Source organism: Antechinus flavipes, chromosome 1, assembly GCF_016432865.1.
Source record: "Antechinus flavipes isolate AdamAnt ecotype Samford, QLD, Australia chromosome 1, AdamAnt_v2, whole genome shotgun sequence".
Lineage (NCBI taxonomy): Eukaryota > Metazoa > Chordata > Mammalia > Dasyuromorphia > Dasyuridae > Antechinus > Antechinus flavipes.
In genome coordinates, this window is record NC_067398.1 from 503,648,565 (window position 1) to 503,674,403 (window position 25,839).

General features: G+C 33.2%; 1 protein-coding gene across 12 annotated transcripts in view; it reads right to left on the reverse strand.

The window, feature by feature from the left end:
• Positions 1-25,839, reverse strand: part of EPB41L3 (erythrocyte membrane protein band 4.1 like 3) — a 175,629-nt gene that overhangs the window by 43,317 nt on the left and 106,473 nt on the right. For all 12 annotated transcript variants that reach the window (XM_051970410.1, XM_051970409.1, XM_051970412.1 and 9 more), the window contains 5 exons: positions 10,412-10,516; positions 9,358-9,400; positions 5,496-5,571; positions 2,727-2,945; positions 2,307-2,394 (listed from right to left, as the gene is read on the reverse strand). In XM_051970410.1, coding sequence (XP_051826370.1) covers positions 2,307-2,394; positions 2,727-2,945; positions 5,496-5,571; positions 9,358-9,400; positions 10,412-10,516 — 531 coding nt within the window. The remainder of the gene's footprint in view (positions 1-2,306; positions 2,395-2,726; positions 2,946-5,495; positions 5,572-9,357; positions 9,401-10,411; positions 10,517-25,839) is intronic.

Below are 25,839 nucleotides of genomic sequence, written 5' to 3' on the forward strand. Positions count from 1 at the left end.
GAAATAAAACAAGCTTTTTGGTATTCAGACTCTGTTGAGAGAAAGATTTACATAAAATGAAAAACAAAACAAAATAATTAAGTGTCAAAACGTGACTAAAGTCAAGCTCTGACTGAAACTGGTATGTTAGTTGTGACCTAGAGGCACCAAGGAGAAAAGACCAGATTAAAACTGGGTCATTCCTCCTTGTTTGAAGAACACACAAATAAGATAAAGCTATATATTTCAGCAATGTTGAATTAAGTAGAGAACAAAGCCCTACAGGAGAGTGTTCATGGAATGCTATATAGGGCAAAGGAAAGAGACTACAATAGACTGAGACAGAAAAATATATATAAGCAAAAAATGTGAGATATAATTGCACAAATAAGTTAGAATTAGGTTATGGAAGATTTTTGGATAAAGATTATAAAATTGAAGCTGACAGAGGTTTTACTGTACCATAAAATTCAATCTTCTAGTTTACATATGAGGAAATTAAGGCCAATAAAAATTAAATGTTTTGCCATATATAGGTAAATAAATAGCTAAGCTTGGATTCACACCAAGGGCCTCTAATTCCAGTAATTAATTGATCACATTAACTTGCCCCAAGTTTGAATTTATTCAACAGTCAATGGAGAGTTGAGGGGAAAGAAAAGAAATGAGGCACAGAGAAATTAAATTGGAAATTATTACAAAAATCCAAGTGTGTGGTGATGATGGTCTTTTCAGATATAGTGACAGCAAAGAGGAAGGATAAAAAAAAATCCTTCCAAGGAAGAATAAACAAGATAGAGACTGAATAGAGAATGATGAATAATTTCCAAATGACTAAGAGTTTGAGCTATGACTAGGGGAAAAAATGATGTTAGGATTGGTGATGTGCAAAAAAGTGTGGGTTGGGGATGTGAGGATGAGAATAGAAGTTCTCTTTTGATTTTGAACTTGAGTGAAAATATTCAAAGAGAAACATCTAGTGTTAGAAATAAACCATAGTTAAAAGGTCAAAATGGGTGATATAGTAAGAAGAAAGTCAAACTTTAGAGCTCAAATAGACATAGGTTGTTATTTAACCCAAATCATTTATTTTATACTTAAGGAAATTAAGGCATGGTGTGTGACTGATCAAAGATCACACAAATTATTATAAATTGACAGTTGAATCCACAAAAGTGTCTAGTCTGGTCTATACCACAATATTCTCTTCAACAACTTCACTCACAACTGGTAATTAGACCTTTGCAATGAAGACCACAGAAGGACAATGTACCACATTCCTGAAATATTTCCTTTAGCTTATGGATAATTCTCACCAGAATTACTTACACCAAACTTACTTTCCATTTTTTTGCCACAATGACTCACTTTCTTTTCTGTTCTTTAGGATCAAGTTATTGTTATTATTGTTGTTGTTCAATCATTTCTGACTGTGACCCCATTTAGAGTATTCTTGACAAAGATACTGAAGTGGTTTTCCATCTCCACCTCCACCTCCAGCTCATTTTACAGATAAGGAAACAATGTTAAGTGTCATGTCCAAGGCCACTTAGCTGGTAATTGTCTGAGACGAGATTTTAACTAAGGAAAACGAATCATCCTGACTTCAGGGCTTACACTATATTCACTGTATCCCCTAGCTGCCCCTATGATTCAAGTTGTAGAACTTATCACCTCTTCTACATAACAGCCTTTAAAATATTGACTGATAATTACCATATATCCATTAAATCTTTTTCTTCTTAAACTCTCCAAAGTCTTTGAACCAAGCCTTCTATGGCATAAACTTGAGATCCTTTCCCTCAAAATATTCTCCAACTTACTAAAGTCTTTTCTAAAATATGGAACTCGTAATTCAACAGAATCAATCAAGTATTTGTTAAGCATCTTAATACATGCAAGGCAATGTGCAAAGCACAAAGGATTAGAGCAGATGAGAAGAGAAGAATTGCAACTCTTCTCCCAAAAAAGAACAGGAATAAAGCTCCAAGGAATGTCCTTTGCAAATATCCTTTAGAAAAGAAAGAATGGAAAACATTAAGAAAGGCCACACAAAGTGATCAATAAATAAATCTGTACCCATAGTTTTTTTTAATATTTTAAAGGATAGCTTGATTTTTCTGTAATTCTCCAAAAGTAAAACTTATTGTTTCTCTAAGAATAGCTATTTTTTCCCCACATACATTCTTTAGCCCATCAAATTGATTCAACTGAATAGATGAGGGGGATAATAACCCATTTTATGAGCCCAATACTTAAGAATTGGTTGGGGGAGTAGGAGGAGTCTGAGGAAGGAGAATGAAGTATAAATAAATATGTCCCTCTACCTTGGCATGATGTAGATCGACTCCATACATAGATAATTTTTTGGCATTTTCTAAGAAATGCATCTCTGCTTCTGCTGGTGTCATTCCCCTGAAGAAGAAAAATAAATTAAAAGTTTACACATGGTCAAAAAATAAGAAGTCTTTTCAATAGAATTAGTTATGTGGTTAGATATGTGATAGAATTAGTTATCTGATAAACAAGCCCTTGTCTAAGACATAGATGCTAAGAAAACAATTTAAGATAAAAATTTTAAATTAAGTATTTTAATATTTTGAGCCAGAGTTAATTCAGCCAAAGATGATTAATTTCCTGAAGACACTAGAACTAGATTTGTGGGAGAAATTAAGAGTTTATCTAGATAATATTTCCATTCCCAAAGTGAATATAAACAAACTACTGTAAGTATTTCTACTAATCACCTGTGGCTCTTGTGTAGCTCAATCACTTTATCTTCCAGTTCTTTTGTGTGGTTTGGTGCAAAACGGAATTCACTGACATAATCACTTCCACATTCATCTGGGTCATAGTCTCCAAGTTCAGACTGAACAGTATAGGATCCCAAAAGGGCGAGTGTAACGAAAGAACATGGCAATCTTCCTGATACTATATCATCTCTCAGCTGTAAACAGAGGTAGTACCTTCCAAAGACAAAGAATAGTTCTTAGACAGTTTGTTACATTGTTTTCAGCATACACTGGTGGGTGGTGTTTACCATTGCCCACTACAATTATTTTTACATACATGTTTACACAATACCCTGGAACTAAAAGAAAAATCTACATTATCTTACAACATAACACAACAACAACAAAAATGCAGATACAGTGACTTTCTAGCTTCTAAAATATACAATATATAATATACAACATACAAACTATCCTACTAAGAATATTTTAGTATGTAGATGAGGACATCTGTTTCTTTTGGAAGTAAGTCAAAGTTATGCTTTAGCTTCAGGTTTGACTCCAATAAATTTAAGAGAATTATTCTTTGCCACCAAGCAACTAAGAATCCAAGTCACTGATAACACTGGATGATTTATAGTATTTGAAGAATGATACAATCATGGACTGGGTTAAAAGAATAAACTATGAGTATGTGTATCTATGGGCTGACTTTTACTGCAAGGTAAAATCAGAGGACTTAAATCAGCTTTAAAGAGGAAATTAGTTAAGTTTGATTAATAAAGTACTTACGTGTATATGTATATATGTAACTACACATGTTTCCACTAATATCTCCTAAAAACATACTTTACAAAAATATCTGGTTTAAGTTTCACAACATAATTTTCCAATAAATAATTGTTGGTCTATTTTTTTTGCAAAAGAAAAAAAGTTTTTTTGGTTTTTTAAAGGATGTCAGAAGTCTTAGTTGTGATATCCTAGCAATATTTGTTTGATATGTGTGTATGTGTGTATGTGTGTGTGTGTGTGTGTGTGTGTGTGTGTATGTGTGTGTATGCGCTCCAAAAACAGAAATTACCATTTATGCTCTCAATTTATAGCATTTCTACTTGACTATAATTTACTTTCATATTATGGATTTCAATAGGGGCTTTAGATTAGCTTTCTAAAGTCAAAACAGAGATGTATTGTCATGATGACTAATTCTAATGCATAATGTACCTTACATTAGAAAATCCTATTTTAAATGTGGATATTGCAAATGCTATTCCAAGTGATTTTAACAAAGCAGCTTTTAAATAAGTTTTATTAAAAAATATTTCTAAGTAAACATTATTATTGCTAATATTATTAATGTACAGGAAGGAAGTGAGCATGGATATAGTCTATCTTTGTGCATTGTTGAGATGTTAAGACATATGTTTATCAAGTCATCACTCTTAGATGGTTTAAGCATTACTTTTCTTATATTGATTAGGTAATGATTAGGTAAAATTCTAAAATGTTTTATAGATTTATGATTATGATAACTGATATCTAAATATCTAGAAACTGGCCAATTTGGTGTTACTAGTATTTTTCATATATGCTATATTTTAGAAAGATTTTTGAATATCCATATAGGCTATAAAAATATTTCCCAAAAGATAAAGTGGAATTATGGATTCTTTTTTCAAATACAAATTTAACAATGCTATTAGCCATAAATCAAATGATGTTAAATCTAGACTTTGAGAAAGAGAAATGTATGGCTTCTTCAACTTTAAACCTAGCTTTTGTCTACATTCTACTTTGTCACATGAAGTGAACCTGTATATTGTATGTAGGGATTCCAAAATATTTGAGTCTGTCTAAAAATTCCATACTAGAGATTTCCCCATTGGCAAAAGGCAATCAATACATACTGTGTTAGCATATAATTATTTAGACCACACTAAGTTGCTGTCAGAGAATACTAGAAACATGGCGGTCCAAAGTTTTACAGTTTTGATTACTTTAGATTAATTTTTTTTTTATCTACATAACTTATATTGCCAAGAATAGAAGGAATACAGAAAATGGGAGGAGGGGGAACTTTCAAAGACAATTTCTCAGATAGGATGAAATTGGTTTGGAATATTGCTGGGGTGTAAGAAATGATAAGCTGGCTGGTTTAGAAATAGATGGAATGACTTAGACATAAGGAAGATGCTATTCATCTTCAGAGAAGAGATGATAGGAGGAAATGAGCAGCGTACAGTCTTGAATGCATGTGTGTGTGTGTGTGTGTGTGTGTGTGTGTGTGTGTCCATGTCCATACTTAATTGTAGCCCTCGTTAGGGTGGTGGTGAGAAGGCAGGAGGAAAAAAAAAGGCACAACAGTGAACAGAAAAAAAGCTAACAAGGAAGCAAAGAAAAGCTAGGGAAACAATGTGTGATATTTATTATAAGGTTTTCTTGAAATGGAAATTATTTTTTATACTGAATTCTTTCTTATGATCTGCTGTTTACATGATTATGCTCTTTTTATTTTCTCATTTTGTATTTAAGTTTAACACCAAAAAAAATCTGCCAAAAAATATGCAGAAGTATCAACCCAACATCAAAAATTCAACAATGAATATCCTTCATTTATGACGTTATCAATTTTTTCATTATTATCAACCAGCTGTCAATAATTTGTCAAATGAAAATGGCTAATTTAAAGCCTATCTGAAATAAGCAAAGTTGTTCTCAAGGGAACTTAGGAAAGAGATCCATCCTCCCACTGTGTTTGAGACTTTCAAATTTCTTTTCAAATACCTGGTGATGTCTTCAGACAGCTGGGCAGGGTCTGGCGGGTAGAATTTCACATTAAATGAAAACTGCCAAGCACCACCTATAGAAAAACAGAAGTTCACAGAATGTCTTTCCATTTCTAGTTCCAATTGGTTACCAAATTAGCATCTATTCACAACCACCACATATAGAAATTTATAGATGATATAACAAAATAGGAATAGGACATTTAACTCTTTAAATCTCAGGGATTTTCTTTTTTAACCATTCCAATCTTATTCCCATTTTTTTTTTTTTACTGGTAAATTTAACAAGTAGTGAGATTTACTGCTTTGAATTCTACCCTTTTGTTTTCTCTGCCTCAGTAATTCTTAAACTTCCATATATGATAGCCCTCTTGGGCAGTCTGTGAAAGCCTATAGATAGAGTGCTTTTCAGAATAATGTTTTTAAATGAATAAAATAAAATACATAAGATTACAAAGTAAGCCAATGGTATTGAAATAGTTATTAAAATAATATGTGCTGTAGTCTTTAGACTCTTTAAACTATAGGTTAAAAGCGTGTGCTCTATTTGATTATAAAGACAAAGGAAATCAGTAATGACATTATCCAAAAGAAAGTGTTTAAAAAATAATAAACAAAAGATATGGAAAATTCTCAAATTTGACTGTGCCTACCAAGGAATAAAATAATTTGGCAGGTGGAGAAGAATCAGGAATATATATATATATATATATATATATATATATATAAAGTGGATAGAGCCAGAAGTAAAAACAGGGAAATAATGAGAAAATGGAGTAGCTTGGAGTCAATAAATTGAGGAAGATCATGGAATGGTGCCATCACCATTAAATGCTTTGGGGAGGGGAGGGAAAAGGGGATGATACATACATATGTATATTTACACATATTTATACACTGGATGTTACTCCAAAGAAACATGAAAAATACATAAATATATATAAAATAATTTTATATTCACACACATGTACACATGTACACACAGTTGTGTCTAATGGTAGCTATATCTAGGGTGGGGTGGGGAGTGGGGTAAGAGAAGAAAAAATACATGATAATTTTGTTGTATATTTGAAAGGAATAGCAAGTTGTGCATAGTAGATTTGAAGTTCTTGTGTAATCATCTTTTTTTAATTGTTGTATGTTATGGAAATGCTTATTTTATTCCATAACAAAAATAAAATTTAATAATAATAATAAAAATTTAATAAAAATGTTTTAAGAATTTTTTTTTTATTTTTGTTAGTCTTGGAAGTCTTGTACTCATGGAAGGAATAATGTACTTTGATCAAGTATACTGATATATTGAGAAATAAAGCTGTTCCAGAGTCAAAGAAATTCCTAAATGGAGATGGTAAATTGCATTATGATCTTTCACCATGACATAGAATATGTCTAAGAGATGGAGCTAACCATGTTTCAGGGATCTGGGAACCATTCCAAATTTAAAAGCCCCTAAAAATCTATAAAATATATCTTTCTCTATATATATTCTCTAAATATATCAAAGAAAAGCATGGATTCATTAGTAAGAATATGTCTCAATATCTTGTGAGCTCAATGCCATATGCTGATATATGGGCTACTTATTGAATATTTAAAGTTTTCTATGAATTTTAATAATCATATGGCTTATGTCCAAAAATTTTACATGTTTTTACTTTGGCTCAAATAGTTCATATATGATTACATACATGTATGCAACATATCCACAGACAAGAGAATTACAGAATTGTCTGACTGAATTTTAAAATGGGAGAAGTTCTACTTAGACATAAGTTACATAGTACAAACAAGAATTTGTTTATACAGATAACTTTACATGTTGTCTTTAAAATCTATTTTTATCTAAAAAAAAATTTTCCTGCCTTATTAATGGACTCTTAGAGATGATTATTTAATTTTCTTCAAAATGAATGATATACATATAATGTAATCTTTGTAATGGAAAACATACAAAGTCTGATAACTCATTCTTTTCTTTGGTTTTCTACTCTTAGAAAAGGCAATTAGAAGACAGAATATAAAGTTGCTATAAGGAAATTCTAGCAATAAGTTCCATCCAAATTAAACTATTCTATTCAAACAGACTTTTTGTTAATAATAACACAGTTTCTTTTTTCGTAGTATGTTACATTTTCAAAATACTTTGCAACAATTAATTAGAAGACTAATAATTATTATGCATTAATTATGAACTGCATAGGTCTTTATGCATATATTATTCAATGATCTTTTTGCTGAAGTGTTTTCTTATAACTGCAGAAAAAATTCCTGAGAAAATTTCATCTTAAATTTTTTAATATTCTCTAAAGCAAAAAATTATGATATTTTCAACTATTTGTCACAATGGCAGGTACCCCTGACTTCAATTTCACTTAATCTGTTGCTGTCACACAACTTCTCTGACAAGCTGCTGGATAGGAAACATATTAGATCACATTTTAAATGTGTGTTAAACAAGGTTTAATTGTATAAATTATCAGGAAGACTACCAATATTAAAAGATTAGTCTTTGGAATGTTTTGTTTTCTTTTTTTCTGGAAGAAACTTCCATGATTTTGCTAAAGTGGAGTTTTAAGTTAAGTATCAGTTGGTCTAATGATTTACTTATCTCTTTTTGGTACTTTAGGCATTTTATGTTAATGAAACTTATTCTCTACAGAGGTGGAAGAAGTTATTTGTTCCTTTCACTCATAGTAACTGTTGAAAAGAAGAAATGTGGTACTTTTAATTTGAATACATTCATTTACTGGATGCAAACAAAGATAGGCTGGACTCTGAATATGATAAAGAAAATTTTTTACAGGCTTTTAAGGACCAGTGAAAGAACAGAAGAGCTGATAAAAAAAAAATGCTTTTTCTTAATAACATATAATTACATTACCATTGTCAAATGATAATTTCCATTTTTTTGATTGCTAACAATCTATGTGACTGACTATATATGGAGCAGGGATTTGTAAACTATTTTGTGTCAGGGATCCTTTTGGCAATCTGAAGAAGCCAATGTACTTCCCTCCCCCACCACTTTATTTTTTTCCTGTTACATATACAAACAATTTTTAATATTTGTTTTTCACATAAAATTTTGAGTTCCAAATTTTCTCCCTCCTTAAAACGTGGCAAGCAATTTAATATAGGTTATGTATGTGTAATTATGTTAAATATATATCCATTTTAATCATGTCATGAAAGAAATAGAAAAGGAAAAAACATGGGGGGAAAGTAGAAATAATATAGTTTGATCTATATAGAATAATATTTTTAAATGTGCAAAGTATAGCAATATAGGATGATTTCAAAGAAAATCAATTCACAGATCCCAAATTATGATTCTTTAGGCTAATCAATCCCAACAGTGTAAATCTTTCTCAAATAAGACAACATATAAAGTGTTTAATAAATTTTAAAATGCTATATAAACATTAATTGTTGGAGAAATGTGGGGGCATAAATATACTTATTGAATTCATATTTTAATTCAATAACTTTATTTCCTAAAAATAAATCTTCCTAGTTTTAAAAGCTTCTCTTTGAATTACAACAGCTTAGGTAATGAAAATGAAAAGAGGTGTTACTGTTAATAGAATGATAGAAGTTCAATTCATTAAAGACTTATTAATCATCTAAATACATAAATATATGATGTTATTCATCACTATATTCCATGCTAATAGTAAAAAGAGAAGCTATAAGAAAGGACCTGTTGTTTTAATATTTCTTCTATAATATTGATGTAGTAACCCTGTCTGCATGGAGCATTTCTCCTGTCCGTTAGTCACCAATTTAGAGTTCCATTTCTCTAAGAGTTTTACCACATTCTTTCCAACAGTCCAAATAAAAATTCCAATAAAACTTACTTCGAATCTGTTTTTTTATTTCCTTAGCAGGGTCCAGCCAGTTCTGAAAAAGAAATAACATTTTGGAATTGAATCAGAAGATTAAAAATAATTTGAGATTCATTAGTACAGACATTGACTAATCTTGCCCAATGTAAAACTCCTTTTTGCTGGTGGTACTATCCAAGTCCCTCATACCACTAATCCCAATCTGGTGCTCCTTTTCCTCCTTTCAGGCCTTTTATCATCCTAGACACTCTTCTAAGTCACTGATTGTGGACAGAACTGGAAATGGTTCATTTTTAAAGCACTTTTCAAGAAATTAGTTTACAATCATTAGTTTTGAGGGGTCAATCTAGCACAGAAATAGAAAAGTAATTAAAGGAGAGTCAGCTTGATTAAATAACTTGATGAAATTAGACACATGTAATTTAACACATAATTGATCTTTGATCCATGCCTTTCTGAAGAAAAGCACCTCTACATTAGTAACTCTGTTAGGTTTCTCAGTTGTTAAAATCTTCCTCTAAAATCTTGACCCCATTTGGAGTTTTCTTCGCAAAGTTATTTGGAATGGTTTTCCATTTCCTTTTCCAGTTCATTTTACAGATGAGAAAACTGAGGCAAATAGAACTAAATGACTTGCCATGATTAAACAGCTAATATAATGAGGCCAGATTTGAACTCAGGAAGATAAGTCTCCCCCAGCCCAGGCTCTGCACTCTACCCATTGTGCCACCTAGCTGCCTTTCATCTCATTTAACTCATTCATTTTATATATCAGGAAACTTGAATTCAGAAAAGTTGGTGACTTGCTACAGATGTTAGTACTGTTAAAACTGGATCTAGAGTCAAGGAATTTTCAGAACGATAAAGTGACTTCTGATAGAATTAGTTATGGGAAATGTGGATGAAATTAGGAGTTCTAGAGACTCAAAAGATAGGAAGCAAAGGAGAATGTAACCCATAAAATATGTGAAGTTAGTGGTTAGTTTAAATTATTCAATAAAAACATAACTTAGTTCTGAGGTATTTTCATTATCATAATACAAGGTAACTCTAATGGATATTTTACCTTTTGGTTTTCGGTGTCCCGATATGTTAAACCAAAGTAATCTTTTTCTAATAAGTTCAGATGTTCACATACTTTGTCAAATAGTACTTGGCCTCTGGAACGTTTCTGTGAATAGAAAAAAAAAAAAAAGAAAGCTTAGTTCTTTCTTAAATATTATGAATCACAATTTAACATATTTTATGCTGCATTTGAAAAAAATGGAGAGGAAGATTGCTAAAGCAGACAAAAACACTTTCATCTCACTCCTTTTCAGAAGGACTCATCTGCAATGGGATTAAATTGACAGAACTAAAGAAAGACTCCTAGAAATATTCAAAAGGCAAAGTTAAAAATGTAAATTATAACACTGCTTTCTAAATCTTTATTCACAGATATGATCACAAGTCTTGTGTTGGGCAAGTAAAAAAGTCTTAAGGAGGTAAAATAGAAATGACTAAAGGATGAGCATCCCAAAACTGCAAATCAGGCACAGTATACAAAAGACTTCACATTTAGAATCTCCTTGCTGTGGTTTAAATCCCATCTAGTCAAAATAAAGGACATTTCTGTTGATGGGACATTAGATTATCAATAAACTGCTCCCTTGACTTGAATTTGTACAAATCCCAGGACCATGACCTGCACAGCAATCCAAGCTATCCTTCGAATATCTTGTTCTGCTTGACTCAACCCAATAAAAACATTGGGCGAGGGGGTATGTTTCACTGATTTGGGCACCTGCTTTTATCAGGCATCTCAGTGGACCTGACATGTTTCTACCCCCTGGAGTACTTTGTTGGGTTATATTTTCCTTCAATAAAGCTTGCCTGCTTTCCCTTCTCTGTTCTGGTTCCTTTTTCATGTTGTGTTCTGTCTTGTGGTACACCACCCCATCCTTGTACTGTACCCTCCAGCCCAAACATCAATCAAAGTACACTAAGAAAGAGTGGTAAAGGAGGTTTTAGTGGATGGAGAGCAGGTTCGATCTTGAAGAGTCACTTAAGCCAATTTATTCACTCACTAAGCAGGACTTCACTTGATTTATCTACTCCAAAGAAGAGTTTAAATTATTAACCACTTTCAAGCGAATAAACTTTTTTAATGCTATGGTTATGAGCTAAAATATATATCATTTAAAAAACATTATCTTACCACAAGCCCCAAACTGCAATATCTGTATGCTACCAGTAAGCTCTAAACAAAGGGTGGGAAATGTGTGGCCTGCAGGCCACATAAGTCCCATAAAATCATTTGCTAAGGCAATTGCAGACAATGATGAGCTGAAAGCTGGTATTACAGACTTTTCACTGCTTGAGTTCTAAAAGTTGGTGATTTTGTTTGGCTCGCAAATGATGTTACAAATATCTAAATGGTCCCTGGCAGAAAAAAAGTCCCCCACCTCTGCTCTAAACCCAAACTACAATAGCAACATGTACATACATCAAATATACATCTCCATATATGTTCATGATGTCCAAATATACTGTTTTAAGTAGGTGAGAAATATTTTAAATGGTCTTCTTTAAACTACATTATTCTTTTAAAAGCATATGATTAAATATTAAGTTCAATGGCAAAATTGTTAAACTTTCTCCAAGAAGCTGAAGTAATTCTTAGTTCATGTCACTAAATCTTTATGCTGAGTATAAGCTAAATTTCATTTATCACAGCAGGTCCTAGTCACTTTGGGAGTACTTTATAGCCAGGGAACTTGAATAGAGAGGGAGAAAAATCCTTGACTTATTTGGTTTATAGGGCAGATCCCCAGCTGGGAGGCACTGGTAAAAACATATGTGCTTTGTTACTGTTATTCAGTTTCAGCTGTGCTTAACTTTTCAATGAACCCATTTGGGGTTTTCTTGGCAAAGACACTGGTTTTCAATTTCCTTTCCCACGTCATTTTACAGATGAGAAAACTGAGGTAACCAGGATTTAGTGACTTGTCCAAAGTCCCACAACTAATGAGTGTCTTGAGGTCAGATTTAAACTAAACACTAGTCTTTCTGACACCAGGCTTGATGTTCTATTTACTGCACCATCTACCTGGCTCAACATAGGAGCAAAATTAAATTTATCTGCAGGGAAAACAAATGGAGTATATTTTTTGCCCTGGTTCAATCTAGGACAAAAATTGTAAGTCATAGAGACTTTGTAGGTAAGATGTCTTAACTGGAAAAATACTGAACTTAATTCAAATGAAGTGGTTTTTTTTGCATTTATATTTCAAAATTTTAAAAACATAAGGCATGTTCTTTATAAAATCATTCTTTTTTTTTCCTCTCCTCCACTAATATCACCCAGATGCCTTCTGCTACCATCTCCTACTTCACTCCATCTCACATTAAGAGGTGATCCTTCTTGCCAAAGCTAACTATTCTCCATTAGTGCATCTAAGTGGTTTAGTGGATAATGATCCTGAAGTCAGGAAAGTGTGAATTCAAATTTAATCTCAGATAATTCCTAACTGTGTAACCTTGGACAAGTTCCTTAATTTCATTTTGCCTTAGTTTCCTAATTTGCAAAGAAGGAATAATAAATATTATTTATTTGTAAATAATGTAATGTAAATTTGTAAAGAGGGAATTAAAAATAGCATGAAATGAGTGTTTTCTAAAGCATTTAACACAGTTTCTAGATTATTTTTGTTGTTGAGTCTTTTTAGCTATGTCTGTCTCTCTGTGACCACATTTTTTGGAGTTTCTTTGACAGACACTGGAGTAGTTTGCCATTTCTCTATTACTCATTTTACAGAGAAGGAACTGAGAAAAACACATTTAAGTGACTTGCCCAGGGTCACTTAGCTAGTAAGTGACTGAGGTCAGATTTGAAATCAAGTCCTATTGACTTCCAGGGCCAGCAATTTATCCATTGCGCCACCTAGTTTCTCATATAAATGTTTCATATCATAGTATTATTAGGAGTATTATTCTATATGTACAAATGATCTCATTCCATTCTATCTTATAGAGATTGTCATCCCCCCTCTCCCACTTCTCTTCAATCTCTTTGCCATCTAGCTTCTCATTTGGTATATAATAGGTAGTACACAAATGTTTGATTTTATAGTATTATTATTATTATTATTAATTATTATTCTACCTGCACAAGAGTTCTCATTCTATCCTATCTTCTCCATGAGATTGCCACCCATATCATCCCCACTCTTTCTACTTCTTTTCAATCTCTATCTACTAGCTATTTTCTTAATTTTTTCCCCCAACAAAAATGTCTGCAAATCCTCCATCCACAAACAATTTTTACTAGATCCCTCCATCCGGGCTATCATCCCATATCTTTCCCCTCTTTTGTGGCTAAACCTCTTGAAGTCTTTTATACTTCTTATTCTCTTAAACTCTCTACAATCTGGTTTCCAACCTTACTTTTCAATATAACTTGTTCTTTTCAAAACTACCAATGATTTCTCAACTGCCAAATCTAACCACCTTTTTTTCATTCTTCACTTCTTTGCGGCCTTTGACAACTATCATCCCCCTTGAGTGTCCTATGTTTTCCTTTCAGTTTTTCATGACACTGATTTTTGCTGGTTCTCTTCTTACTATCTGATCACTCCTCAACCTCCTTTGCTGAATCTTCATCCAGGTTATACCTATTAACCATGAGTGTCCTACAGGGTACTATCTTGGCCCTCTTCTTATCTCACTATATTACTTCACTTGATTTCATCATTCTCAGGTTTTGCCCCTATATTGGTGGCTCTCAAATCTATTTATCCATACCTAATGCCTATGCTGATTTCTAGGCTCTCATCCCCAGTGGCCTAAAAAAGACACCTCAAACATCATGCCCTATAGACATCTTAAACACAACATGTTGAGGACTGAACTCATTATCTTTCTTCTAAATTCTCTACTCTTTCAAATCTCTCTAAGGCACCAGCATCTTCTCAGTCTCCCATGACTATCACCTAGATATCATCCTTGACCACTCCGTCTTACTCCATATTATGAATTTTACCTCCATATTATATCTCACATATACCTCCTTTTCTTCCCCTTCATTGGTTAATGTAGGCCTTCATTATTTCACATTTGGACTATTGGAATAGCCTGCAATAACTATGTTACTATATACTTCTCCTCAACCCAGTTCATCTTCCACTCAGCTGCCATTGTGATCTTCCTAAAGTGTAGGTCTAAGCATGTCATCCTAATAAATCAACTCCAAGCAGCAACCTCCAGGATCAACTATAAAATGCCCAGAAATTCCAAATCCTTTATAACCTTTCCCCCAAATACATTCTTCCAGTCTTCTTCTATTTTGTACCCCACACCTACTTTTCTATACAATGATATCAGCTCTCCTGCTATTTCTCAAATAAGACCTACTCAATTCCCACTTTATATTCAGATTCTGGGCTCTCTCCCTCTATTTCTGGCTTGCTCCCTTCAAGTTTCTGCTAAAATTTTATCTTGTACATGAATCCTTTTCTGATTTCCCTTAATTCTAGTGTTTTCCCTCTGTTGATTATCTCTAGTGTACCATGCATATATCTTTTTTGAACATAGATGTTTGAACATTGTCTACCTCAGTAGAATGAATTCTTTCAAAATCAAACACTATCTTTTGCCTTTCTGTACATTACCAGTGCTTAGCACACTTCCTGTAGATACTTAGTAGATATATTACTAAGTGATTTGCAAACTGTATGACAGCATACATTCCACATGAAGCTGAAATAGAAGCATTAATCTTGTATTTGAATATATGATATGAAAATTAAACATTGCTAGTTTGAACTTCATGAATAAGTGACATAATAAAAATGGTAAGTATGTAAAAGATATTATCCTATAATTGGTAATTATGCTAAAGATTAAAATAAAGTTTATATTTCCCCCAAACCCCAGTCATTAAGTAAAAAGAAATTTATGATAGGTAGATTAAAGCCTAATTGAACAGAATTCTATCTTCCATAATACATTTGAAGAAACAGTGGTGATAAAAAATGTATATTAACAGAAATGCACCATAAACTGAAATAAAAGCATTACTCCTCACTGGATTTGAATGAGTGACATGAAAATTAAACACTGTAAGTTTGAACTTCATAAATATTAAAAAATTCAATTATTCCTACTATTTGACAGCCACATATAATTTATATTGAAGGAAAGCTAGAAGACAAGCTTCTTTTATTTAACCTTTTCTATATAATCAAAACTAAATGAGCACACAAAGAAATAATCACTAGATAATTTAAGTATTGTGACCTCTACAGCCATTATCACATACAGACTTTCTCTATCAACTACAAACAGTCCAGTAAAGTTAATTTTACTTTAAATAACCTGATTCAGTTGTAGATTGCCCTTACCCTAAGTTTCCCACTGGTTTATTGCTTTCCTGCTTCAGATAGATAAGAAAGAGCAGCTTAACTGCCTGAATCAAGATTTTCTCATATTCTAGAAATGAAAGGTATTAGCAAGTGAGCAAGTAGAACTATTTTTACTTTTTCCTGGAGGCTCAGCAATAAGTTGGATGCCCGCTGCAGCAAGCAAGGAACATCTGTCTTAATAATATATTGTGTTTTTACATTCAAGTTGTTTGCCAAAGTTTCATTATGGTGTGCAGAGTCCCAGGATTTCCAAGAGCTATGCTAATATAAAGTATAAGCTCTGGTAGGTCTGTCCAAGCCAGAATGCTTCTGGAAGAAGTCAGCCTGCAACCTACAGCTGCAGCTTATCTCAGGCTGGGCCTGAACATGAGATATTGATAAAGGGTTAGATACAAGGTGATGAACTCAATGGCCACAGCCACTCATAAAATCAACTTAACAGTGAGGGGAGACTGCAGTTTCCAACAAATCAAGTCAATAAACAATTTTCAATTGCTATGAAATGTAAGCTGGAAAGGAAATAGAAATAAGTGTAACACAAATACTGTTAATCACCCTTCCCTGTCTCCATTCCTTCCATATTATGAGGCATCCTTCTAAACCCCCTGTAATATACCAGCATGATTTCCTGGAAAACACAAGACATTTAAGAAACTTTATATATTGGTCACACTAGAAGAATAACTTGTCCAAGGCGCTAAAGGAGGCTTTAAGGGAACTGATTTATTACTTTCATTTGTCATACTTAGGAGGAGCTGATTTGTCACTAATCTGCTTTTGTTATCAATGTCATCATAAGTTTAGTATTTGAAGAATGAGCAAAAGAAATTTAATGAGATAACTCAGCATATAAGATTAAATAAATCTTTCATCTACTTCCTCTAATTTTTCCAGCTGGGTATAATTTTCCTCTTCCAATATATTCCAATAGTCCAAAACTAAATACATTATCTTTCCCCTAAATCCTCCCTCCTTACACGTTTCCCAACTGGAAAGGGCTCTGCCATCCTCCCAGTCCCCCAAGATCTCACCTTAGATGTCTTTGACATCTCCTTACTATCTCTCATCCTATTCATATCCAATCTGTTGCCAAGACCTTCCATTTCACCTCTCTAACATCTCTCGACTACCGCTCCCTTTTCTGCTCTGACACTACAACCACTCTTATGCAGACTTTTATTACCTGACACCCAGACTACTGGAATAGCCCTCTGATTGCTCTACTTGCCACTAATCTCTCCTCACTCCAATATATCCTCTGACAAAATGATTTTCGTAAAGCATGGGTCTATGTCACCCTTTACTTAGTAAACTTCTGTGACTCTCTATCACTTCTAAGACTAAATCAACATCATCACTAACATTTATATAGCACTTGATATGTGCCAAATCCTGTGCTAAGGGCTTTACAATTATTATATTACCTTCACACAACAACCCTGAGATACCCTGAGAGGTATCTCTGCAGTTATGCAGATGAATAACTAAGACAAATAGATATGGAGTGATTTCCTCAGGATCATACAACTCTCTTGAAAAACTAAATAGCAAAATAACCCACAACAACAATAATCATAACCAAAATCACTTTTTCCCATATGCTGTTTTGTTTAAAAAGCTGAAATAATGAAACAAAAATGAAGTTACTCTTGTTTGTGCTTGGACAATGGTAGCACATTGTAAAGTAAAATACTGACTGGCTTTCTATTCAGTGACATAAAGGCCACACATGAAATTAAGTAGGACCATAAGATTACAGATTTAATAGCATCATCCAGGGAGTAGCTAAGTAGTGTAGTGGATGGAGTACTGGTCTTGGAATCAGGAGATCTTGAGTTCAAATTTGAGCCCAGCCATTTAATAGCTGTGTAACCCTGGGCAAATAATTTAACCTGTTTTGTCTCCTTAAAAAAAAAAAAAATCTAGTTCAATCCTCTCCTTTAATACTTGAGGAAACTGAGGCTCAGAATGTTTAAGGCCCAACATAACATACATAGTGAAAGAGAAAAAATGTAAACCAAGATTCTCTGATTTCAAGTCCAGAGCTCTGTCCATGGTACTAACTGTATGTTTTTATCTGATTAGGAAGCTTCAGGTGAGCAGTCAGATATAATGAGGGAGAGGGAAAAATACATAAATGGGAGCAACAAGGATGAAGAATAAACTTAAATTCTAGGCACAGACATATCAGAAATTTCTGAAATTATACATATTCACACAAATACACACCATTGTAACCACGCCCCCTGATGTTTTCCATCAATGTTTTATTTTACCATTTTATCAACAGGCATCATAGAGTGATACATCATACCAGCAGCTCATCATTTTAGAAGAAAATGGATTTCACATAGCAAGTGTACATAACATTTTCTCATTTCCACTTAGTAACTCATTCACCCATTAAATGGGGTAGCAGCTTAGTTGTGACAAAATAATTGCAAAGGGACACCAAAGAGCCATAGAAAATCTGCAACAATAGAGTCAGGAAAACATGTATTTTAAATAACCTTTGATGTCAAGACCAGCCAGGATAAAGCTCCAGGGAGAAATATCTACCTACAGAAATGAAAGTTAGAAATTAAAAGACAGAGGTAAAAGGGGTGAGGGGAGAACCTGCAGAAGTAAAAAAGAAATTACAAGCATGTCAAAAATTAAAATTGAGAAAATCTATGTTAATGCTAAATTATCGTTTCAGGGGTCCCTGAAGAAAAATAAGATTTTGCAAAGAATTCTATGAGTGCTAACAGTCTATGAAGCAGGAGGTATTAAAATGCTTGATTAGATTCAGCAAAGCAGCATTTGCATTTTAAAAAACTGACATTTGTTTTGTTTTTACTTAATAATTTTTTTAATTACATGAAAGGACAGTTTTCAACATCCATTTTTGTAAGATTTTGAATTCCAGATTTTTTCTTCTTCCCTTTCTTCCCCTTTCCTAAGACAGTAAAAACATTTCCACATTAGTCATGAAAAACTGACATTTCTATAAAGCTTTAAGGGTTGCTTTATCAAAGTATAAATGTAATGATGGGAAAAGGAAAAGAAAAAGAAGTTAGGAAGTAAAAGAAACTGAGGATGAAAATAAAGAGGAAGCAAGTTATCATTGAATCTAAGCATATGACTCCTAAACATACATTTTCAGACCTGGTCTTTATACATCAAATAGAAAAGAGATGGCCAATAGTAAAGTCAATGGTCTTTTTTTTTTTTTTTTTTTTTTGTTTAGTTGTTTCAGGCATGTTTGACTCTTTGTGACTCCATTTGAGGTTTTCTTGGCAAAGATACTACATTGGTTTGCCACTTCCTTTTCTAGTTTATTTTACAGATGAGGAAACTGAGGCAAATAGGATTAACTGACTTGCTTAGGGTCACACAGCTAGTAAGTGTCTGAGGCTGGATTTGAACTCAGGAAGATGACAGTCTTCCTTACTTGAAGCCGGCACTTTATCCACTGCCTCTGAAGCAGAACCTAAGAAAAAGTTTTAATTTATTATGAAGAGCCTTGAGTTTGTTTATAGACAAAATTCAAGAATAACAGTAGTTAACATTTATACAGTACTGACAATGTGCCAGGCACTATGCTAAATACTTTACAATTATCATCTCATTTGAACCTCACAATTGCTCTGGGACATCAATGCTATTATTATCCCCATTTTACAAATGAGAAAGCTAAGGCAAACAAAGCTTGTACAGCTAGTAAGATCCATGAAGTCATATTTGAAATCAGCTCTTTCTGACTCTAGGCTACCCACTATACCATCTAGCCATCCCAATAGAGAAAAGCATGAAAGAAAGAGATAAGAAAGGAAATCAGCATAAAATGAGAGAAGATGAGGTCAAAGAAAGAGTTATATTTAAAAGAAAGGAAGAATTTTTTGAGATAGAAATGAAAGACTTTTTTAATGAGTTGATTTATTAATGCTGATTTTAAAAGAGTAGGAATTTTTTTAAAAAATTAAAAATAAAAACCTGAAGTCTAACTAATTAAACTGCAAATGGGGTAACTGACTTCTCAAAAAATAATATTTTAATCATGTTTCCTATAGAAAATCATTGCTATAATGATGTTTAAAACATTTTATAATAAGGTTTCTGATATGCTTTCCATACAAAACAGATTCTTTTGAATTTTTATTTCACCTGCAATGAAATATAGCATCAGGATAAGGAGTCTGCTTTTTTCAGGATCAACACAGAGATATTTGAAGACACTGAGAATAGTATAGGATTTTCAGAAGAAAATAATAAAAAATCTCAAGAAGGCCTTCTGCTGGTGTCAGCCCCAATCATCCCCTTCCCACCTCAAACCCCCAAACTCCAAGCACTTTTAAGTACTGTATTAAGAAGTGATCCATTCATCCTTTTCTTCTCTGCCATAGGCCCCAGGGATTGTTGCAATAGTTCCTCCACAGCTGTTATCTTTTTTAAAATGGTTTATTGGTTCTATTTTCTTTTCTTTTCTCTCTCTTTTTTAAATCAGTAATTTCTCAAGTACATACAGTCAAACAAAACAAACGTAAAAAACCATATTGGCCATGACTTGCCAACACATGTTTAATTCTTTCCCTAGACAGCACTTCCTCTCTGTTAAGTGATGGGAGGCATGCTTCACCATCACTCCTCAAAGTCACAACAGAGTATTGCATTGATCAGAGTTCAGAAGTTTTTCAGTGCTGTATCTCTATACACAAGAGCCACCAACCTATTTTTCCTTGGCTCTCTCCTTCTCCTGGGACCACTGCCGAAAGGTTTACAGCAAACACACAAAGTTCTGAAAGATTCTAAGAATTTCCACTGTTAAGTACCAAAAAGAACACACATGTGGCACTATCAAGATGGCACTATTGAAAGTATATGCTCATAGACAAATTGCAGTATACAAATAAAATGGAAGTATTACTGTGCTGTAAGAAACTGTAATTTAAAAAATAAAAAAAATATAGGAATAAATACTAACTATACAAAGTAAAATAAGCAGAAGCAGGAAAGCAATAAGCAAAATAATAATATTGAAAATGAAAATTACATAATTATAATTACCAAGCCTAGCACCAAAGAAAACATGGGAATGCAACCACCTCCTACCCTCACTTTCTTTGGGGAAATCAGGTACTATGAGTATTCCAGAAAATGGCTACACTGAGAGAATCAGTCAATACTTTTTACTTACACTGAATTAACTACGTGCGACAAACTTAAAATCTACAAAGTGATTTTTAGTTATTCTTTTTTCAAGTGGAATATGATCCTAATTACAAACACAATACAGGGAAACATTCTCACCCAGGTTTATGTACAGGGAAAAGCATTGATGAAACATCTGGTAGTTGGGAGGAAGTTTATTGGAACCAGTGAGAAATAGAATGAATAAAGGGGAGATAAGTCATACTTTTCTCCCCTTACATAAAGATTATTAGATCAAAAGCCCAGAGACAAACGAGATTTCTTAGTCCCAGGCTTCTTAAATGAGCTGCGTGACTCCGAATGAAACAAAAACTTCTCTGTACCTGAGTTTCCCTCATTTGAACAATGAAAAAGTTGAATTAGTTTATCTCTAAGGTTCCTTTCTGTTTTGATTATTCTATAATTCCATGTTTAGAGGTAGTTGGAGAAGACAACCTTCAGGGAGACAGTTGCATGCTCCATACGTTGCCTTCTCCAAGAACAGGAGAGACTGTTCTTGAAAAAAAGATTATAAAGTAAATGATAATTCTTATGAAGATAAAAGAAGTTCAGAGAGGCATTAATGTTTTTGCCCTGTTGGCACTAGACACATCATCTCATTTTCTAGTTTTTATGCTACTGTCTTCACTAGCATTCTGCATGTACTTAAAAGGTTCTTTAAGGATCTAGACTTTTCTACTCTAATTATACTATTGCTCTCCTTCTATGTTTATTCTTGTCTTCCTTCACAGAATCACAAATTCAGAGTTAGAAGGAACCTTGGTGGTGGCTCAAAAACTGAACAAGAATCTCTTCTACAAAGTACTCAACAAGTAGTCATCCAACCTTTACCAGAATAACTCAAATGAGGGGGAAAACAATATCACCCAAAGCAATGGATTTAACTTTTGGATAGCTCAAATTATCAGGGTTTTTTTCTTTATAAAGAACCTAAATCTTCTCTCTAGAGCTAAGATATAGTATAATCCTTCTCTAAGAATTTCCTTATTATTGTGAACTTATTAATCATCAAATAACAAACATCTCAATAAGCAAAGAATAAAAAAAGATTGTACAAAAACTCTGAACTTTTATGTATATGTAAGCTTTATATATAAATATGCATATATAATGTGTATATATGTGTGCAAATGTGCCTATATATACATATACATTTATATGTACACACACATAGGTACAGAAAAGAAAATGTATACAGTGTACCTTAAAATTCTTAGTTCAGTTTTAAGCTTTAATACATTGAGAAGTGTAAATGCTACAAATTTGCAAAAAGTTGTTTTAAAGTTATTTATTGATCTTTATTTTCACATTTAATTTTAGGAATAATATGTTATTAGACTTCCTCTTTTGGGGCCACATCAAGAATTTCATATATGCAGCAATACCCTCTTCTTGATCTTAAGGACAAGATTACAAATACAATCTTTTCAGACGCTGAGCAGTAACTAATGAATGGCTTTTATTTTTCTCAACATTCAAAACATTAACTATATTGAATACCATATACTAGTTATGTTGAATTTTAATAAGAAATATTTTAATATTTTAAAATTTTAAATAATTAACCTTTCAAATTTTTGTATGTCTTTGTAGCAAATGCTATACTTGTGAAATTATCAACATTTAAAATGGTATTAAGGCTTTCAGGACACTCTGTATGTTAAAAATAACAATAATCATAATCATAATAACATGAAAGTTTTAAGTACTTCATAAGCTGCCATGAACTTAAGTCTTCTCTCCAAATAAAATATTCTTAGTCTATTCAACAAATCCTCATTGTCCGTCTTGAGTTGAAATCATGCTTGACAGTGGTTATCCTAAAATTAGGAACATAAAACTTTACATAACATTTCAAATCACAACCTAGGTAGAATGCTGTAATCAAATTATCTCTTTCCTGTTAGTGGGCATTTTGAATTAATAAACCATTTCATTCTACATGTTGCATGCCCAAGATAGGTGCAAAAAACTTGAAGCTGAAAGGTAACAGAAGTCCTTTGGTAAAATTTCTTGTTTTTGCAAATAAGGAAAATGTATTCTAGAAAAAGGAAGTGATAGTCTAAGAAAAATAAGAATCAGAACTGGGATTTGAACAAAGATCAGCTAATTCCAAGACCAATGTATTTTAGTCACTAAACAGTGTGGGTTCTATTTCAAGCAATGATCCCTTGTTAAGGACCACACCTAAATGCAAAACCCAGGAAGCCTACAAAGAGTTAAAGGGGTCTATACCATTAAGGGACCAGTCAGTTCTCCAAAAGCCCCCAAGCTGTAAATCATAACACACTTGAAGAAATTGCAAATAGCCTTTACTGATGCAGATGTTGCTTGAGAATTAGGAATGAAATAAGTCGGAGGCAAGAGGGAAGAGGAAGGAGGACAGAGAATGCACCTGCCTCTCAGTCTCCTCATCTCCCTTCTCACATGAGGGGATCTATTCTGATGGTCAGAATTAGGTCCCCAGCAGCCACTATCAGGTGGCTCCCATAACACCTAGTAGCTACTAGCAGGTTGTGCCCACAACAATCCCTAGCCAGGAGGAAAACATCTTCTGATGCACCAGGAAAATAAAATCTCAGAATCACTGAGCCAAAGAATAAGGCTGGTGATTATGGAAATGTCCCTAAAGGCACAAGCCAGGATTTTTTACAGCAGAATGGCTGTTGTAGAATGAGTGTTTTCCCATTATAACTTTATAGAGAGAGAGCATATACAATATCCTCAGGGTCTCTAAGTGAACAAGCATTCATTAAGCACCTACTATGTTACTTTGCTAGACGCTGAGGATAAAAAACAGAAATTAAGCAGTCCCTCCCCGCAAGGAATTTACATGATCCTGGAAGGAAATAACATCCTCATAGATCAGATAATACCAAAAAAATAAAATAAAATAAACAATGTACATATGCCAAGTTATAAGGTACAAAGTAATATCAAAGAGAAGCATTGACATCTGACACTGACAAGATCAGGAATGGTCTCATAGATGAGCACTTGAGCTGAGTTTTGAAATGGACTGGGGGACTGATACCAAGAAGAATGGTGGTGATAAACAGTATTTTAGACATGAAATAAAGTTTATGAAAAGACAGTAGGGTGGGAAATGGAATGGTATGCAAAGAAAAGGTCAAGTAGTCTAGTTCGGCTGAGGGGCAGCTAGATGGCACAATAGATTGTATACTGGGCATGGAATATTAAGTGTCCTGAATTTAAATCCCACTTCAAACTCTTACTAGATGTGCAACCCTGGACAAATCACTTTAACCCTTTTTCTCTCAGTTCCTTCAAATGTAAAATAAGGTAGAGAAGGAAATGGAAAACCAGCCCAATATTATCCAAAAGGGATCACAAGGAGTCAGGCATACCTGAAATGACTGAACAAGAAGTTTGACTAAAATATGGAGTGCAATGATATAAAACAACTAAGAAAATAGACTAGAGACAAATTGTGAAGGGATTCAAATGTCAAACAGATAAAGGTTCATTTTATCCTAAAGACAACTGGGAGCCACTAGAGTTTCTCATGCAGTAGAACAGCATGTTCAGATGGGAGTTTAAGAATATAATTTAGTAGCTTTAGACAGCATGCTGTCAAAGGCAGAAAATAGAGGACATATAATCAATTAGGTAGTGATTGTAATCATCTAGGAAAAAATTACTGGTGGTCTATATTGGAGTGGTGGCTGTATGGATTTAGCTATGGTAAAGACCAAGATATTCTGAAGTTAAACATGGTAAGATTTCAAAATCAAAATGGATAGAAAAGGTAAATGAGACTATCAAGGATTAGAAATTTCATAGACTGGGAATGTGGATGCCTTGAAGTATAGTATCCCTGATGGAAAAAGGGAAGTAGGAAATAGGGGTGGGTTTTTGGTGGAGGCAAGAGTGAACTTTTGAAATGTTTGAGATATCTAGATGTCCAGGGGGCGAGGAGGATATATATATATATCCATCCATCATGGAATCTCAATGTATGAAAGAAGTTTGAGAGAGATGGGGGTTAAAAATATCTAAGTTAGGGAGTCTTCTTAAAAAAGAAGACAATTGAATCTCTCAGAGTTATTGAGATCAAGAGAATTCTGAGGCAGAGAAAGGCCCAAAACAGAGTCCTGAGGTAACCCCACAAATAAAGAGAGAATCATGAATGATGATCCAATAAAGAATGCTAAAGAGTGCCCAGACTCATAAGAAGAGAATCAAGAGAAAGCAGTACCTAAAAACCTAGAGATGAGGTAGTATCCAGAAAGAGAAAACAATGAACAAAAGTTTCAAAACAAACAAACAAACAAACAAACAAACAAATTTCTTTCTTAAAAAAAAAAAAAAAACCTATAGGGAAAAAAGTTCTTTCTATTTTGTAATCAAATAAAAATTAGTATCCTTCAAGAGAACATTTCCAGTAAAGTTGTGGGGTCACAGTCAGATTACTAAAAGCCAATGGAAAGTTAAAGAAGCAGAGGTGAATATGGATGGCTTGATCTTTTGTTGTTTGACTTTTTGAAATTTAAAGCCATTTTCAATCTTTGTTCAGCCCATCTTTTGAGGCTTAATATATATTACTATCATTCATACTCTCCATGTTCTAGGTCCATCTACCAAGACTTAAATCCACTAAATAATAGATTTCAGGATAAGTCCTAATTGGTTCAATTTTGGTTTTGATCGGCCTAGAATGTGATTAGGAATTGTTGTGGAAGGCTAAAAATGTTATGGTATATGAAAGTAATGGAATATTATTGTTCTATAAAAAAAAAAAAATAACGAACAAGCTGATTTTAGAAAGGCCTGGGAAGATTTATGCAAACTGATACTGAGTGAAACAAGCAGAACCAAGAATACACTGTAAACAGTAACAGCAAGACTGTATGATGATAAACTATAAAAGACTTAATTCTTC